This window comes from Phycodurus eques, chromosome 13, assembly GCF_024500275.1.
Source record: "Phycodurus eques isolate BA_2022a chromosome 13, UOR_Pequ_1.1, whole genome shotgun sequence".
Taxonomy (NCBI): Eukaryota; Metazoa; Chordata; class Actinopteri; order Syngnathiformes; family Syngnathidae; genus Phycodurus; species Phycodurus eques.
The window spans coordinates 18,481,107-18,498,110 of record NC_084537.1 but is presented as its reverse complement, the minus strand read 5'-3'; the positions used below and the strand labels follow the sequence as shown (position 1 = coordinate 18,498,110).

The window sequence follows — 17,004 nt, the reverse complement described above, 5'->3', positions numbered from 1 at the left end:
CACTTTTATATATTTAACACCAGTTCAGGCTTTTGGGGCATTTTCCAAGCATTCCAAGACAGGATTAAGACTATTATCTGGTACAGACAGGACTCGAGAAAAAGTATTTTGTGAATATAAAGCAGTGAATCTCTAGAAAGCAGTGAATCTCTGTTGGAGCACTTCTGTGGGTTTTTTGCTATACGTGACCACAGGTGTGAACGTGAGGGGGAATGGATGTTTGTCAAATGTGCCATTCAATTGACTGGTGACCCATCCAGGGTGTACCCAGTCTCTTGCCAGAAGTCAGCTGGGATGGGCTCTGGCCTATTATAAACAATAAGACAGTTGGACTCAGTTCATCACATCATTGTGGAAGGTGGGGTGGGTGAGGATTGGGGGGTGGTTGTAATCGTCAAAAAGTGACTGTGCCCTTCCGAGCGTGGCGAACCGGCACCGGCGTGAACGCGAGTGGCAGCTCCGAGGTCAAGAGTCGCTTCTCGCTGCTAGCTGATTAGCATCATCCTTACAGAGGCCGAGCAGCTGCCCGTGACTCTCGGGGACAGGTTTAACAAGGTGGCACTGCTCTTCACGGGTGACGATTTGGAATAAGCTACCAATCACCCTCTCCAACCTGCGCCGCCCTCCTCGTTATATAATGTTGCTTTTTCTATCAGGGAGCCATGATTTCATGGGGAGTTAACTTGAATAGTGTACTTGAAGCATTTATTTACTCAGATGAAGATTTGGGAGTGTGTATTATAGGCCTCCATTTGTAGGCATTTTGAGGACTATTAAACAATATTAGTGGTGTGTTCCATTTATGTCAAGTAAAAGTGGACGTTGGCAGCGTTCACATTTGCCTCACCGATCTGAGGTTTGATTAATTTTGGCTCTGGCCTTTCTGTGTGCAGTTTTGCATGTTCTGGTTTTCTTCATCATCACCACCATCATCACCATGTTCAGCGGTTGATCCTGGAAATAGTGCAAACGTCGAGACGCTGATCAGAGATCGTAGAGTCACCATTGATGACGTAACCCTCATCCCATGCAAGAAATTCATTCACAGCTCTTTGCTTCTGACAGGCATCCAACAAAGATGTAATTTCCAAAATGGCTGACTGAAAAAGGAAAGGCTGAAACAACTTTATTTATTGTTATTATTTTTTTAAATAAACCTTTATAAATTTAAATAAAGTATTTAAACTAGAAAACGGTGAACATTTCAGGGGAACAAAATATTATTAGTTGATTAAAATTAAATTGGGGTCATTACTTTTTGACTGCCCCTCTTAGATATGCCATGTGATTGGCTGGCAAACTTTACAGGGTGTACCCCGCCTATTGCCAGAAGTCAGCTGCGATGCCAGCTCACTCTCCACCCTAAATAGTGCTATCGAAAATGGATGGATGAAACTGGAGGTAAATGCTAATATATGTTGTGGAACATAATGTTGACGCTCACAACATTGTGGAGCAACCACATGTTGGATGTCATTAATACTGCAAAGTCACATTTTAATTTGCACTTGTGACTGTGAGCATGGCCCAGTAGAATATGCTGTTTTGGTTAGCAGCATAGTATTAATTAGGCTTTACACGATCAGGATTTTTGGGGCCGATCACCGAGTTTAAAAAAAATGATCTCCGATCCAATCACAACCTGGAGGAATGTGTCTATTTAAATGACCTGTTCATTTACTGTCTATACTTGTGTACTTAATTGCTCCAAAAATTATATTTACAATAAATAATGTATCTTTATTCATCTATTTATGCCAGTGAGGCCTAGTGACAGACAGAACAAATGAATGGTCTTCTATTAGATGGCAGGAAGTACATATAGTAATTAATGTATCCACTTTTTGTGACATTTTTGTTTCTTGGGGTGCCGTGAGATTTTTCAATTGTGAAATATGTTCTTTTGCTCCATAAAGGTTGGAAATCACTGCTCTCGTCAGATCGTGCATTCTGATCAGCCAGGTCAAACGAACATTACAACATGACAGAAATAATGGGTGCGAACTTACTGTAATTAAAATACTTTATGGTAATTAAATTACTTCACCCACACCGAAACTTTAGCGCATGATTTGACAGAACGGCGGCATGTTTACGTACAACCGCTTGCTAGGCTACATAACGTTTTTGTTGCCTGCTTGCGTTTTTTTTTAAATAACTTTATTGGCCGTCAGCTATTTACAGTACTTTGTCAAAAGACACGCGACACGGCTAAAAATAAAATAGCTTTTGGATTCAAATATACTGTGCAAGATGGCGACGCGGCGTAAATGTCTTTTGCAAATTATGACTGAATGAATGACATTATAGCCGATCAGCATAAAATGCTAATTATCGGCCAATACCGATCAGGCCGATAAAATCGGTGTAAAGTCTAGTATTAATGGGATCATTACTCTATTGACTCGGCTGAGTGTTCTCTGTCAATTGACTGCCTGTTGTCGTACGAGAGCGGCTCCAACTACCGGAGACAAATTCCTTGTGTGTTTTCTGGACATACTTGACAAATAAACATGATTCTGATCTGATTCTGATTCTGAGAGATGGGAGGTGTCCATTTGAAGCTGGCATTATTTTTCTTCAGTAAGCGTTACTTGGGCGTGTATTGTACATTACCGAGTAGCTAAACATAAAAAAAAAAAAAAAAAAATACAGAAAACCCTTGCTATTCATGAGGGTTAAAGAAGTGGAATTACTGTATGTTGGGACAAGCTGAGTCATAACATCAACAACAGCTAGCGATCACCAGCTGATCCGCTATTCACTTCCACCCCTGCCAATACATTATCTAACCATTCTTTGCAGCATCTTGAGAAGTTTACCACTCTGTTTTCTCTGGTATAAACCTCACAAGGATCCTGCCCTGCCTATTTGACCTTGACTGGAGTCTTATATCAGAAACATTGGCAAGTAGTGATTTGTGAATTGGCAGGGGGCTTCTATATTACAAATTTACCAAAACGTTTTAATATCACTATGGCAGCGTCAATCAAAGATCAATGATGAGATTTTTTCTTTAGATTCTGCATGTCTTCCTAAAATATAGGTGAGCTTTGGAGTTATTTAAATGTATGTTCTTGTCTAAAATGCACTCGTTATCCTGGCTGTACATCCCCAAAACACTGTGTACAAGGTGCTTGGAACATTTTGCAGGTATAGATGTTATTTTAGTTCCACCCCACCTATTGCCTCCCCTTCCCAGTTCAACTTGTTAAGGCAGAGGCAAAGGGACCATTAAACCTCACCACAGCCACCACATGAAATAAATGAGGACAAACGGATCTCTTTCCGAGCTGCGGGACGCGAGCAGAGCGACTCGCTAACGGTATCCTTTATTTATGGATGCCGTCAGGAGCAGATACACATTTGATTCCTTTAACGCGGGAGGGTGTCGGCAATCCCGGCCGGGGCTGATTTGCAATCTAGGTGTGGCACCGGAGGCCTGTAAAGATTTGATGGCATTGAGGGATGACAGACAAGAGCTGTGATGGTGTGGGATGCTGAACAGGATTGCCATCTGTAGCTAGAGAGCTGATTGCATTGTATTAAAATGAGGAGACATGCGATTGGGTTTTCCGTCGTGATGAGAAAGCTGATTTTGTTTTTTTTCCAGAAGGGGGGGTCAACTTCCTCGCTTGAAGCTGGATTGAAAATGTACGCATCATGCCTTATTTCCTGCAGTTGTTGTGTAAGACATGTATTACAACTCCAGAGGTTATGATTGTGTCGTATCGCATTGCAATGCAATCATATTGCATCATGTCACATTTTTGAATATTTCTGGGGGCGCTAACACCCCAAGAAAATCGTCCTAACTACAAACAATAAAATAGGCTTAGCGACGTCACTGATGCATCGTATTGTATCATGTCATCAAATCGTATCACATTGTAATACACCGCATCACATAGTATACAGTGTTCACTCACTATTTTGCGGTTCACCAAGTGCGGTTTCAGTGCGTTGCAGATTTTGTTTAATATTCATATTGCACATAGTTCGCCACATCGCGGGATTTTGAGTGCATGCTATAAATTTGATGAGAGATGTTCACGTCACATTCACATTTTGGTGACCATTGGTTGCAGTTTTGTGACATTAAGCAACGTTAAGGTTTTTGTGTACAGTGAGGAGGAAAATGCTGAATGCCCATAAAATAAAAAAATATCAGGGATTTTGTTCTGATATTTTCCGATCTGGACAGGGGTATAAGGCGAGATGGCCACATACGTACATTTTGTTGACGATCGGTCGCCGTTTTGTGACATAAAGCAACGTTAAGATTTTTCCCATGAAGCTTGGACTGTCCCGACACACAAAACATACTACTTTTGTTCGGGGGTGGTCTGGAACATAATCCCCGCAATAAACCTGGGATTACTGTATCATGCTTTTTCCCATTTTTCCCATCACAGCCACAACCTGTGTTAGTAAAGGCTTCCTATGTGTGATGCATGACACTTTCTCTTTGCCTTGCGTTTTGCCACCACCAACAGTACGGACGGACATGTTAAGACACGCTCGGCCTCGGTGAACGTCTTTTATAATTTCCTCTAAAATAACTCCGACCTCTTCACATCTCACACTCGTCTTACAAAGCCAACAGCCTCCGTCTTGGTATGGCAGCGGTAATATTTTTCACTTTGCTGGAGCCAGTGAATGGAAAGGTGTTTACACTTTGCGACTTGGCTCTTTGTCCTGTCTATCGATTTCAACTGTACACCAGTGGGCTTTGCGTGTGTTGCGAGCCAGCCGTCCGCCCACCAGCCCTCCTTGCCATGCCTCTACAGACATGTTGCCAACTAAACTCTGTTGATACACTTTTTATTTGTGGAGCTGGAAAAAATGAAAGCAGAAGCTTTTCTCATTTTCTCTGAGAGGAGACAAAAGAGCAGCAGGAAAATAGGCCAGTGCAGCAAAAAGGAGACTGTGGCGTACACGATAAAGAATTATGCATAAAGTGGAATGAGACCCGCTAAGAAACAACAATAATAGAGGAGAATGTGGTACTCCTTTCAGCATGGAGGTGTTGGCCATGATAAAGAGAAAACATTTACCCGAGAGGAGACTGAAGGCAAGAAGAGAATGGGCTGCTGCTGCAAAGTGGAGACTGTGGCGTATAAACTTCAAAACGTAACCCCTGATAGAGTAATAAATAGATGAAGACTTGTTTCTCGGTACTTTTGGCCACACAGTGTACTTATATGCGTTCTCATCTTCGGTGTATTGTTTCAAAATGTTCTCTTATAAAGACATAACCACGGGCGTCCAACTCAAGGCCCGGGGGCCAAATCTGGCCCACCACATTATTTTATGGGACCCGCGAAAGCAAATAATTTGTGTCAACTTACATCTGTACCAAAACTTCAAATCATCATATGTAATAACTAATGATGTTGAGATATTGCAAGCATATGTTTTTCTGACAAAACTCCTTTTTATAGGAAGTTGAGTGGGAGGGTTGAACAGTAACCCTGTTTAATGTTAAAGAGCGCTGGAATTCAACGCTTAAATCCAACGCCCTACCTTTGTTTTGTATTTCACGAGGACCCACTGCGCATGTCAAACATTTAACGAGAGTCAGTGGGGAAAACGTCGATGCGCCCTAAACCAGAAGTTGCGTCATAAAATGAGCCGAGCAGAGATAAAAGAATACCTTTACTCATCATTAACTGCATACTATTTACTACTGATCTAAAAAAAAAAGATATACATATAATTTGTAATATTTTCGTTCTATTTGATCTTCTTTTTAATTTCCTTTTGTCCTTTTTCAAGGTTGACTCAGCAGCGGTGGGACGGGGCCCTAGCACCTTTTATTGATGAGCATTTATATGGTTTCACAGTCATAACGCTCTGAGGGAAACCATCCCAACAATCTGCCCCACGACACAAATGAGTTTGACCCCCACATAGGCAATCTAAACTTGCGCCCTGACAAGCAAATAAGTAAGCACAGCATCTTTTGTCAGGCAGCAGGTTGCTTATGAGCATTGTGCTCAAAGGCTCTTTATGCTAGTTGTCACTTTCTGCATGAAGTCACACTTTATTTCTTTTGTTTCTGAGACAATGGTGTGGCAACGGTGACGGGTCAAGGATGATTCATTGTTCATAACAATGCGCCGCGGTTGCGTGAGCTCGGCACCTGCCACTTTGACCCCCCCCGGATTGTGTTTGCTCAACTTTAAACATCCTTGAGAGTCGGGAACCCCACAGAAGCCAAAAGAAGGCTTGCTCAGTTACCGCCGCACCTACTGATTTTCATTGAATTGTTTTATATATCTGGCCTACAAGTGTTATTTATACAAATATTAATGATTATATTATTATGACTTTACCGCCAAATCAATGTAGGTTAGTTCTAGACTATACAGCACATTCAGACTAAAACATTTGGGCTACGTTGTGTTGATCTTTCTCTTTGTGGACATTTTGACTGACCCATGTCTGTTATTATCAATGTCCTCCTTCACATTTACCAAATGTCGAAATGAACTTCAGGACTTCCTCAGTTTATGAAAAAGTTCTGTTCCTACGGCGGTGACGTAACTCTTAATTTTGACGCTATTCAGAATACGGCGTAGTTAAAGTCATACTTACAGTAAAATAATTGTAACTTTTGTTTTGATTTACCATATTTCTTTGTATGCACTGTGGATTTTAAATGCCTTCTATAATATCCGTTTTTCGATTACGTTAGGCTCACGTTGACGCAGGTATCCAATTTTTAGCCACAAAGAAGCCTGATTTTGATCGGATGATATCTGATCCCATGTGTTTGTTCTTTTTTTTCATCATCTTTCATGCTATTCCATGACTCATTGGAAATGCGCTGCATGGTTGTATTCCTTTTGGAATCGTGTCACTTCATACGTTCCTGTTGTTTTAACAACCATATCAATAACATCACGAAATAATCAACATAGTGGAAGAGGTATCTCTATCGCACTGATGAGCTAAAAAAGCCTTCTATAAAGAAATGAAATATCTGACAGCAGAAAGGAATCTCTTTGTCATCATTTTACCTTCAAAATATAGTCGGATCAATTATGAATTTGACACTTAATTATGAATTTGATACAATTCTCATGAAACGTTTTTGTTCAGATATGCGGTGTTGACAATACGCCTGCTTTGGAGGCCTGTTGACTTGCACGAGGCGCACATTTAATATCACATTAACAGCGATTCAGCCCAAAAGGCCTGAGGTATCTAGTATCATAAAAGACCGATTTCATTACGCCAACATGTCATAAATGTAATTGTTGGCCCTTAAAAACCGCCGCAGCCTCTAAGGTGTCACCACTCATTCCGCGAGGAACACTTTGTGCGGCGAGGCCTCGAGCTTAATTGTTAAATCACCGAAGAGTTTACAACGATGTCAGCTACATGTAGCTTACAGCCTGCACTTGAACACGAGCAAGTTTGCCGATTCAGTTTTTGGACACACATGCTTTCGAAGTTGGACACATGGCGGCGGTTTTCTTTATGCAAAAGTGCAAGGAGTTTGGTGGCGTTTGTGCATCTTTGTTCTCAGAACATTGAACTTTTCAAGGACTTACTTATTCGGAGCTACACTTAGTTTTTTCCGACTCAAATTAAAACAGTGCTAATGATGCTCCTGTCTCAAGAAACACGAATTGCTCCGTTGAATTAATATCCCATCCTGCTTGGCTTTATCTGCCTTTTTTTCCATTTTATTATTTTTTTTTAAATTGGCTTCCCACAATAATTATTTTACAATCCCAAAAACAGCCATTCTCTATTCTTTCATCGACAGTATCATTTAATGAGAGGCACTTACAGTAGACTCTAACACAGTAAGGTGTTTCGTGATAACCCTCGGGAGGGAAATTAATCTCTCAAATAAAATTGGTCTCAGGACTCAATATGCCACCCAGTGGGATACGACTTCATTTTTATTCATTGACCCGCCTTGAATTAAAGCTAATTTTCCCTCAGCGCGTCAGTGCCAAAAAGGTTCACGCAGCAGGATTCCGTCTTTCTAGCGGATTCCCTCGCCTTCTCCCATTTTGAGTCGCGGATTAGATGTGATCCCGGATGGAAACTCGCCACCGACCAATCATCTTTCGCGTTCAGGGTCTTTTTTTATTTTAAAGGTTTTTTTATTATTATTATTTTTTTTTTTCAGCCTTAGGCTCGAGGTTCCTCCGGTTCTGAGCGAGGATGAAGTGGGTCACAAAAAGTTCATAGTCCGTACCAGATGCTTGAGTACAGTGAAGCTCAAAATTTGGAGCTCATATTAAACTTTGGCACAAATTCTGGACATTAGCGCACCTCGCTAGACTTCATTTCAACATCATCACAAAGGTGCAAAGACAATAACCCGGTAGAAGTAATTTTTGATAATAGGACTATCAGCCATAACTGTTATCTACCAGCTTTTTGTGAACAAATGACTTTGATAAGGCTCTTCTGGGAATGGTGTTGTGCATTTGAGTACATCTATAATTTTGGTATGTTTTTACTGTTTGTGCCCCCTTGAGCGGACTCTCAGCCGAACTGGGCTTGACAGGGTTTTTACAAAAGACTGAATCCTCTGTTACTGGTAGCGTGCATTTGAGTGGATTTCTATGTCCTGTTGTTGGTTTTATTTTAGTATCTTCGGACTATCATTTTTTTGTTCACTTGAAAGGACACTCAGACGAAACAATTGAACAGCTTTTTGTGAATATAGGACTTTGATTTGGCTCTTCTAAACAACTGAACAGCTTTGTGTAAGCAGAGAACTTTAATTTGGCTGTTCTGTGACCAGTCCCATGCATTTCAGTCTATCTTTTTGCACTGTTACTGGTTTTACTTTCATAGGTTTCTGTTTCCATTTCTTGCCCGCATTGCTGGCTTGATAGGACTCTCAGTTGGAGATTGTATTGTCCAGCTTTTTGTGTGCAAAGGAATTTGCTTTGGCTCTTCTGGGACTGTTGTAGTGCATTTGAGTCCATCTGTTTGTGCTGTTTTGGTAGGTTTCCATTTCCTTTTTTTGTTGTTGTTCTGATTCCTGGTGGCTTGATAGGACTCTCAGTCGGAGCCTGTGATGAACAGCTTTTTGTGAAGAAAGGACTTTGATTTGGCTCTTCTGTCATTGGTATCTACAAGCCCAATTCCAATGAAGTTGGGACGTTGTGTTAAACATAAATAAAAACAGAATACAATGATTTGCAAATCATGTTCAACCTATATTTAATTGAATGCACTACAAAGTCAAGCTATTTCATGTTCAAACTGCTAAACTTTATTGTTTTTAGAAAATAATCATTAACTTGACATTTTACGGCTGCAACATGTTCCAAAAAAGCTGGGACAGGTGGCAAAAAAGACTGAGAAAGTAGAGGAATGCTCATCAAACAGCTATTTGGAACATCCCACAGGTGAACAGGCTAATTGGGAACAGGCGGGTGCCATGATTGGGTTTCATCATCTACAGTCCATAATATCATTAAAAGGTTCAGAGAATCTGGAGAAATCACTGCATGTAAGCGGCAAGGCCGAAAACCAACATTGAATACCCGTGACCTTCGATCCCTCAGGCGGCACTGCATCAGAAACCGTCATCAATGTGGAAAGGATATCACCACGTGGGCTCTGGAACACTTCAGAAAACCAATGTAAGCAAATACAGTTCGGCGCAACATCTGTAAGTGCAACATGTAAGATGGACTGATGCAAAGTGGAAAAGTGTTCTGTGGTCCGACGAGTACATCCATCCATCCGTTTTTCTGAGCCGCTTCTCCTCACTAGGGTCGCGGGCGTGCTGGAGCCTATCCCAGCTATCATCGGGCAGGAGGCGGGGCACACCCTGAACTGGTTGCCAGCCAATCGCAGGGCACATACATTCACACCTACGACTTCAATTAAACAACCACACATGTTTTTGGGATGTGGGAGAAAACCCACGCAGGCACGGGGAGAACATGCAAACTCCACACAGGCGGGGCCGGGATTTGAACGTCGGTCCCCAGAACTGTGAGGCAGATGTGCTAACCAGGCGGGACAGGGGATTGAACCCCGGTAGCTTACAGCACCTGGTATGTCCGACGAGTCCACATTTCAAATTGTTTTTGGAAATTGTGGACGTCGTGTCCTCCGGACCAAAGAGGAAAAGAACCATCTGGACTGTTATGGATACAAAGTTCAAAAGCCAGCATCTGTGATGGTATGGGGCTGTGTTACTGTCAATGGCATGGGTAACTTACACATCTGTGAAGGCACAATTAATGCTGAAAGGTACATACAGGTTTTTGGAGAAACATATGCTGCCATCCAATCCATCTTTTTCACGGACGCCCCTGCTTCTTTCAGCAAGACAATGCCAAACCACATTCTGCACGCGTTACAACAGCGTGGCTTCGTAGCAAAAGAGTGCGGGTACTAGACTGGCCTGCCTGCAGTCCAGACCTGTCTCCCATTGAAAATGTGTGGCGCATTATGAAGCGTAAAATACGACAACGGAGACCCCGGACTGTTGAACAGCTGAAGCTGTACGTCAAGCAAGAACCCTGTCCCAGCTTTTTTGGAACGTGTTGCAGCCATAAAATTTCAAGTTAATGATAATTTGCTAAAAACAATAAAGCTTATCAGTTTGAACATTAAATATCTTGTCTTTGTATTGTATTCAATTAAATATAGGTTGAAGATGATTTGCAAATCCTTGTATTCTGTTTTTATTTGTTTAACACAACGTCCCAACTTCATCGGAATTGGGGTTGTACATTTGCGTGATATTTTTGTGCTATTTGACAAAAAGGAGCACTGAGTGAAGATGTAGACTGCTACGTTAGCTTTGCTAGCTAGCCGCTGACAAATAAAATGCCACATTTCTGTGTGTCACACATGTGACTATGTTCAACAACAAGACAAAAGACATAGTTTTTCCTTTTTCCCCTTTGGTGGAAGTGTATTCTGAGAATGTGTAATCAGTTTTTTTTTTTTTTTTTTTTTTTTTTTTTATAAAAGAGAACTGTGTGTGCGCACATAAGCCAACAAACAATACAACCAAACTCGTTAAGCAGTCCACGTCTGCCTGTAGCAATAGAAAACAAGCAACACATCTTGGCAAATTCATGAAAATATCTGTTTTTGGACAAATATTAAATACACTTACGTATGATACAACGTCTTTACCCAGCCCGGCACTCCGACATGACTACGAAGCAAAATTAAACGCATTATAGATTTTGTCGATGGCCTCCATAGTAGCACATGTGCAGCATTTGGCAAAACAAGGCGGGGGAGAAAATCACCAGTCACCAGAAGCACAGGAAGTAAAGGAGGGAAAGGCAAAAGAGTGAAGGAAGAGGAAAGGTAAGAAAGAGAGAGAGGCAATATTTCTTTACTATGATCCCGTCCACATATCTAGTTTTCATTATTTATATTACGCTCAACCCTCAGGATTTCCCCAGGTGTATATCTGCACAACTCCGGACATTACGGACATCTAAAAGTGATTCAGATTCATATGATTAATATATCATATGATTAATGCCCAGTGAGAGTGCACCATAGCGTTATCTTGTCTTGCATGGAGACGCGAGCAGATAATTCAGAACGGATTCTGGAATCAGAAGGACTTGTCCCACCCCTTTCATGCTGAGCGGGTGCCAGTGCTGGTGGGGTACTAGTTCTAGTACCAAGTGCTCCGTTTGGATCAGCCTTTGGCTTCACACTGGCAGAGAACCCATTGAGATCTATGTCATTAAGTACACCGTCCATACGTCACCATTCAAGCCATGGCTTTTTCCCAGCCCATGACCACAGTCTGATGTTCAACATTTGAGACTTGCTTCCTTCACCCCTTTGTGTTGAAAGAAATTGTCGAATAAATGCCGCCTCTACTGTTACGCCTGTGATGCAGCAATTTACTGCAAAGGCAGTGTGAAAGTGGCTCGAGGCAGAAAGCCAAACCAGAGTGACGTCATTATATCACCAATGTAATGCTGTACGTCTCAATCTGCTTTCACATCAGCCATCTAAGCTGCGAATTTTCCGGCCTTGCTGTCGTGAGTGTCTAAGGTACCGATATGGGAAGGGAGGGTCGACCTGCAAACTTTCCGGCTTCAGTATCAAAGGCGCAACGTTGCCTGTGTGTAAAAGGATAGAGGGACGCCAATATAATATGGCTTTCGACGTATTCTCAGAGGCGGTACAGAGGAGGGGTGCCACCAGTGTGTAAAGCGATAGCTGGAAGCCGTGACCAGACGACGAAGTTTAACACATCACTGCCCACAGCCTGTTTGTGTCGAAAGCAATTATGGCTATCCCTGACACTGGTGCTGACATTGAATTATCTCAATGCGTGTAGCCTTAACAGTTAAGTGAACGCTCGTTACGGACAGAGCTCCGTCTGTCTGTACTGTTATACCAATTTGCTGGGAAAGAAGTGTGAAAGGGGGTTCTGTTTAAAAAGCGAATGGAGTTTGATGAGTTCTTGCTTTAAAATGGTGGTTGAAAGCTTGCGCCACGGACCTGTGTGTGGGAAAAAAAAAAAATCAAAGAACAGGTGCTAATTATCTTTTGCTTTTCATTTTTAAACCATGTCAGTGCTTCTAGTGGTGCTGTCTTGTGGGTCTTTACTGTAGCTCTTTTTCTGGACTTATCTGTGTTACATATTATTATGTCAGTGTTTTTCTTGAACGCATATTGTGTCTGCTCTGTATTCATTCAAATTGTCGGCTATGTACGGTGGATGAATGGGTTTTGGTGCTTCAGACAGAGGGTTTTTTTGAGAGCTTCTTTGTACCGTATGTTTTTTATCATGACAGACAGACTCAGACAAAGAAGCTCTTAAATATCTTTTCACATATACCACGTATCGTTGCTGTCAGGCAGAATCCTCGCATGTCCAAATATGGTAAATTTCCAATTTTTTCACAAATCTGTTATTGGTCTGCCCGTACATCGTCAATTTTCTTTACTTGTTATTAACTGATTTTAAGAGTTATAAATAGCTTGAGAACAAAACTATGCACTCTTGCATGCTCAACTGTCTGAGAAGTGTTATAAAAGTGTTGTGTCGATGTTAGCGCTCACTGGTGTATGACAGCAACTTAAACAATGAGAACAAGACGTTGTTTACTGATTTCTTGGTAAGTACCGTATTTTCCGGACTATAAGTCGCTCCGGAGTAAAAGTCGCACCAGCCAAAAAATGCATAATAAAGAAGGAAAAAACATTGCATTGGAGTATAAGTCGCATTTTTGGGGGGAAATTTATTTGATCAAATCCAACACCAAGAACAGACATTTATTCTTGAAAGGCAATTTAAAATAAAAATAGAATAGAGAACAACAGGCTGAATTGGTGTACGGTATGCTAACGTAACACATTCAGCTAACGTTACATGACGCATAAACAACGAACTGAGAACGTGCCTGGTATGTTAACGTAACATATTAACACTTCTTCAGATAACTATAGCATAAAGAACATGCTAACAAGTTTACCAAACCATCAGTGTCACTCCAAATCACTAAATCCAATGAAATCTTCATCCTCGGTCTCACTTCTAAACAACTCCGCCAACACCGGAGGGAGACGATGTGCCGCTTCCGCTCTACGTCACTTTTGTCAGACTCATTGTCAGTTGCAGGTAAAGATACACAGGCCTAGAGCGCCCTCTTGCAGTTGTCAGTGTGAAAATAACGTGGAATTATCACATGTAAGTCGCTCCGGAATATAAATCGCACCCCCGGCCAAACTATGGAAAAAAACAAAATGTGACTTATAGTCCGAAAAATACGGTAGTGATTTTGGAGATGTGAGGATCCCGCCCATCAACGTCGATATGTTCTATATTCCTAGAAAACAAATGGCTGCTGGTGAAAAATGTATATAATAATATAGTTCTGGTGGACGACTGGTTAGCACATCTGCCTCACAGTTCTGGGGACCGACGTTCAAATCCCGGCCCTGCCTGTGTGGAGTTTGCATGTTCTCCCCGTGCCTGGGTGGGTTTTCTCCGGGTACTCCGGTTTCCTCCCACATCCCATAAACATGCAGGGTAGGTTGATTAAAGACTTTAAATTGCCCGGAGGTGTGAATGTGAGTGCGAATGGTTGGTTGTTTCTATGTGCCCTGCGATTGGCTGGCGAACGGTTTAGGGTGTACCCCGCCTCTCGCCCGAGGATAGCTGGGATAGGCTCCAGCAGCCCGTGACCCTAGTGAGGATATGCGGTGAAGAAAATGGTTGGATGGATATAGTTCTTTATATCCTTGTGTAACTGCATGCGTCATCCTTGCTTAAAACTGATGGATTGAGTATGTTTGTGATTGGGGCATTCCTAGGACGTACGAAGACAATGGTAGTCAGAGCATTGTCCGTGTCGAGTGAAGATAACAGAACGTGACTTACAAATTTAGAAAAGACGAGCTCAGATAAGTATTCTTTGAACAGCCGGAGTGTATCCTGTTTTTGCTGTAAGTTTGTTCCTTTTTGCGGCAGAAAATTTCAAGTACTTGCGTCACAAAGGCTATATTTCAAAGCTAAACTACAAACTAAGAGTTTTTCCTATCAGTGTGGGCCATATGATCAACAAGGAGAAGAGGCAGCAGATGTGGCTTAACAGCTCGTGGCGGCTTCGCAATGACAACATGCTTGCTCACAAACGGTCTGAGCATCTCAAAGTTCCTGGCCAGAAGAACATCGACGTGCTGGAGTAACCTCTCTATTAACCCAAACTGCCTCTATTTTTTTCTTCCTCTTTTCCGAGCTCAACGGGGTGTCAAAGGGGACCCCGTTTGAAGTCATGAATGACATAAAGATGGCTGTGACGAAAGAGCTGCGGAGGATCCCACAGGACTCCTTCCAGGAGTGCATGAAGTCGTGGCAGAGAAGGCTGGGAAAATGCGTTAGATTCCAGGGGGATTACTTAAAATAATAATTACAAAAATATACATTTTAAACGCAGTAACATATTACAACATAATGCAACCAAAACAAAACAATCAACAAAACAAAAAATATCAGCAAAAATAATCGGTCGATTGCCCCCATTTTTCTCCATTGTAAAGTCTAATAAATACTAAAGAACCAAGTATTGCAAAACAGTTAAATGTTCTGCCTGTAATTAATATCTTTACTGTTGTAACTGTTAAGGGACCAAAATAAGAAGTTATTTTATTCATTACATATTTTTTTTAAATCAATCAGCTGATTAATCGGTTATCGGAATCTTATTTTGCCAAATATAGGAGGAATCGGCGTCATTTAAAATATATCATTTGTGACACCGGTTCTCTAACTTTTCTGACACACCACCCCTCGTATTATTAAGTCATGTCAACCCTTAACACGGCTCATCTGAAGGGGCTACCATAAATTTTTAAACAATTTTTTCTGTGGTACTGACACCAGCTCAGCGTGGAAGGGATAGTGAACCTTAGTATTGTCAAGATTTGCACTGATTTCCGTAACCGGGACTTCTTGGAAAATGGCCACGGTTGTCACCTCTATATTCTTTATAATAATTCTAAGAAAGTGTGTCGCTTTGTACAGTGTGGAGGTACTGTAATTTCTCGTGTATAATGCGCATTCCCGCAAAATGTCAAAAACATACACACATGAAAAAGTTGTAGCCTACACTTTCATTCCAATACGACAGGGCTAAGTATGACTGCATATGTACAGTTGTGCTCATAAGTTTACATCCCCTGGCAGAATTTGTGGAATATTGTTTTTTAAAATATGACTGATGACTGAACAACAACCATCATTAATTTCTTTATGGTTTTGTTTGATGATAATGCTTTTCTGAAATGCTTGACAGTTTAATTTGAATGCCATTCAAATAAAACTAAATGTGTTTCGCCTGGCCCTTGATGTTTTCGTTAAAGAATTGTACCCATCTTACAAATTCTGGCTGGGTAATCAAACATGAGCCCAACTGTGTGTTTTCTCATTCACGAAATAAAAGTAGGGCTGTGAATTTCAAAATAAGAGCAAGTAATTAAAAAGAAAGTATTACGTGTTCAAATAAAGTGCTTAACTTCAGAATATTTGAAAAAATGAAGAAAATACAGATAATACTTCATGTTTTGATCATATGGGTAGAAGCGAAATCATGCATTGTAAAAATGCATTATACATCGGTAGAAGGGTTTTCCAGAATGTTGAGGTCAAGTTTGGGGTTGCGTATTATACATAGATGCGCATTATACATGAGAAATTACGGTAGTTCTCGCCCCTCCCCTTTCACAAAGTATCGGCCAATCACATCGTATAACAGATGTTTCCTGTGTGAGAATACCAGACAGCAGTGATGGTTCATCAGTCCATCTAGCGTACTATTCGGCGACGGCGTCCTGAGACGTACAAAAAAGTCGCCAGGTTGCTGAGCACTTGGTCCACGCTGTCCAGAGGTCCGCCTCGTTGCGTGCATGTCCTTTTTAGGGGTTTTGGTTACTCAGCAAAGAGAAACAATCAGCAACAATGAGGCGAGAGCGAAATGGTGAGCGGCAGGATGGCGGCGGGTGGCCCGTCCCGACAGTTGATCGTCACACTCGCCGGGGCCCTGGCAGCGGGCCCTCTCGCACAGGACACCGGTGAAGCCCGGGGAACAGTGGCAGCGCTGGTGGTGGTGGCACGTGCCACCGTTCTGGCAGCGCAGCATGGCGTTGTCGCACACCCGGGCTGCGGACACACACAAAAATAGGGCGCGTCAGTCGGGAGACCGTCGACAGGAGGATCCGCAGGGGCACGAGCTGCCTTTTCTCGTCTTGTCTTGCGTCACTCTGGAGGGAGGTCAGGACAAGGACTTTCGTTGAGACAGTTTTAGAGTGGCTTAGGGGGAACAAATAAACCCGGCAAAACAAAAGAGCAAACAAAGCACGGCAGCCATGAGGTGAAATTAATGAATCAAACCGTGCGTGTGTATTGTGAGGCGGGCTGCTGTGTTCATTTTCAGCGCTGGGAGGTGGGGAAGACATTGGTACTTGCCACCTAATACCCCCGAACTACTGCCTTTTGGTTAGAGGTGTAAGAAGTCCTCA

At 42.0% G+C, this 17,004-nt stretch overlaps 1 protein-coding gene across 2 annotated transcripts in view; it reads right to left on the bottom strand.

The window, feature by feature from the left end:
• Positions 1 to 14,097: 14,097 nt before the first annotated feature.
• The window catches only part of LOC133411637 (netrin-G1-like), a 62,598-nt gene continuing 59,691 nt past the window's right edge, over positions 14,098 to 17,004 (bottom strand). For both annotated transcript variants that reach the window (XM_061694225.1, XM_061694226.1), the window contains one exon: positions 14,098 to 16,645. In XM_061694225.1, coding sequence (XP_061550209.1) covers positions 16,419 to 16,645 — 227 coding nt within the window. In that variant the 3' untranslated portion in view covers positions 14,098 to 16,418. The remainder of the gene's footprint in view (positions 16,646 to 17,004) is intronic.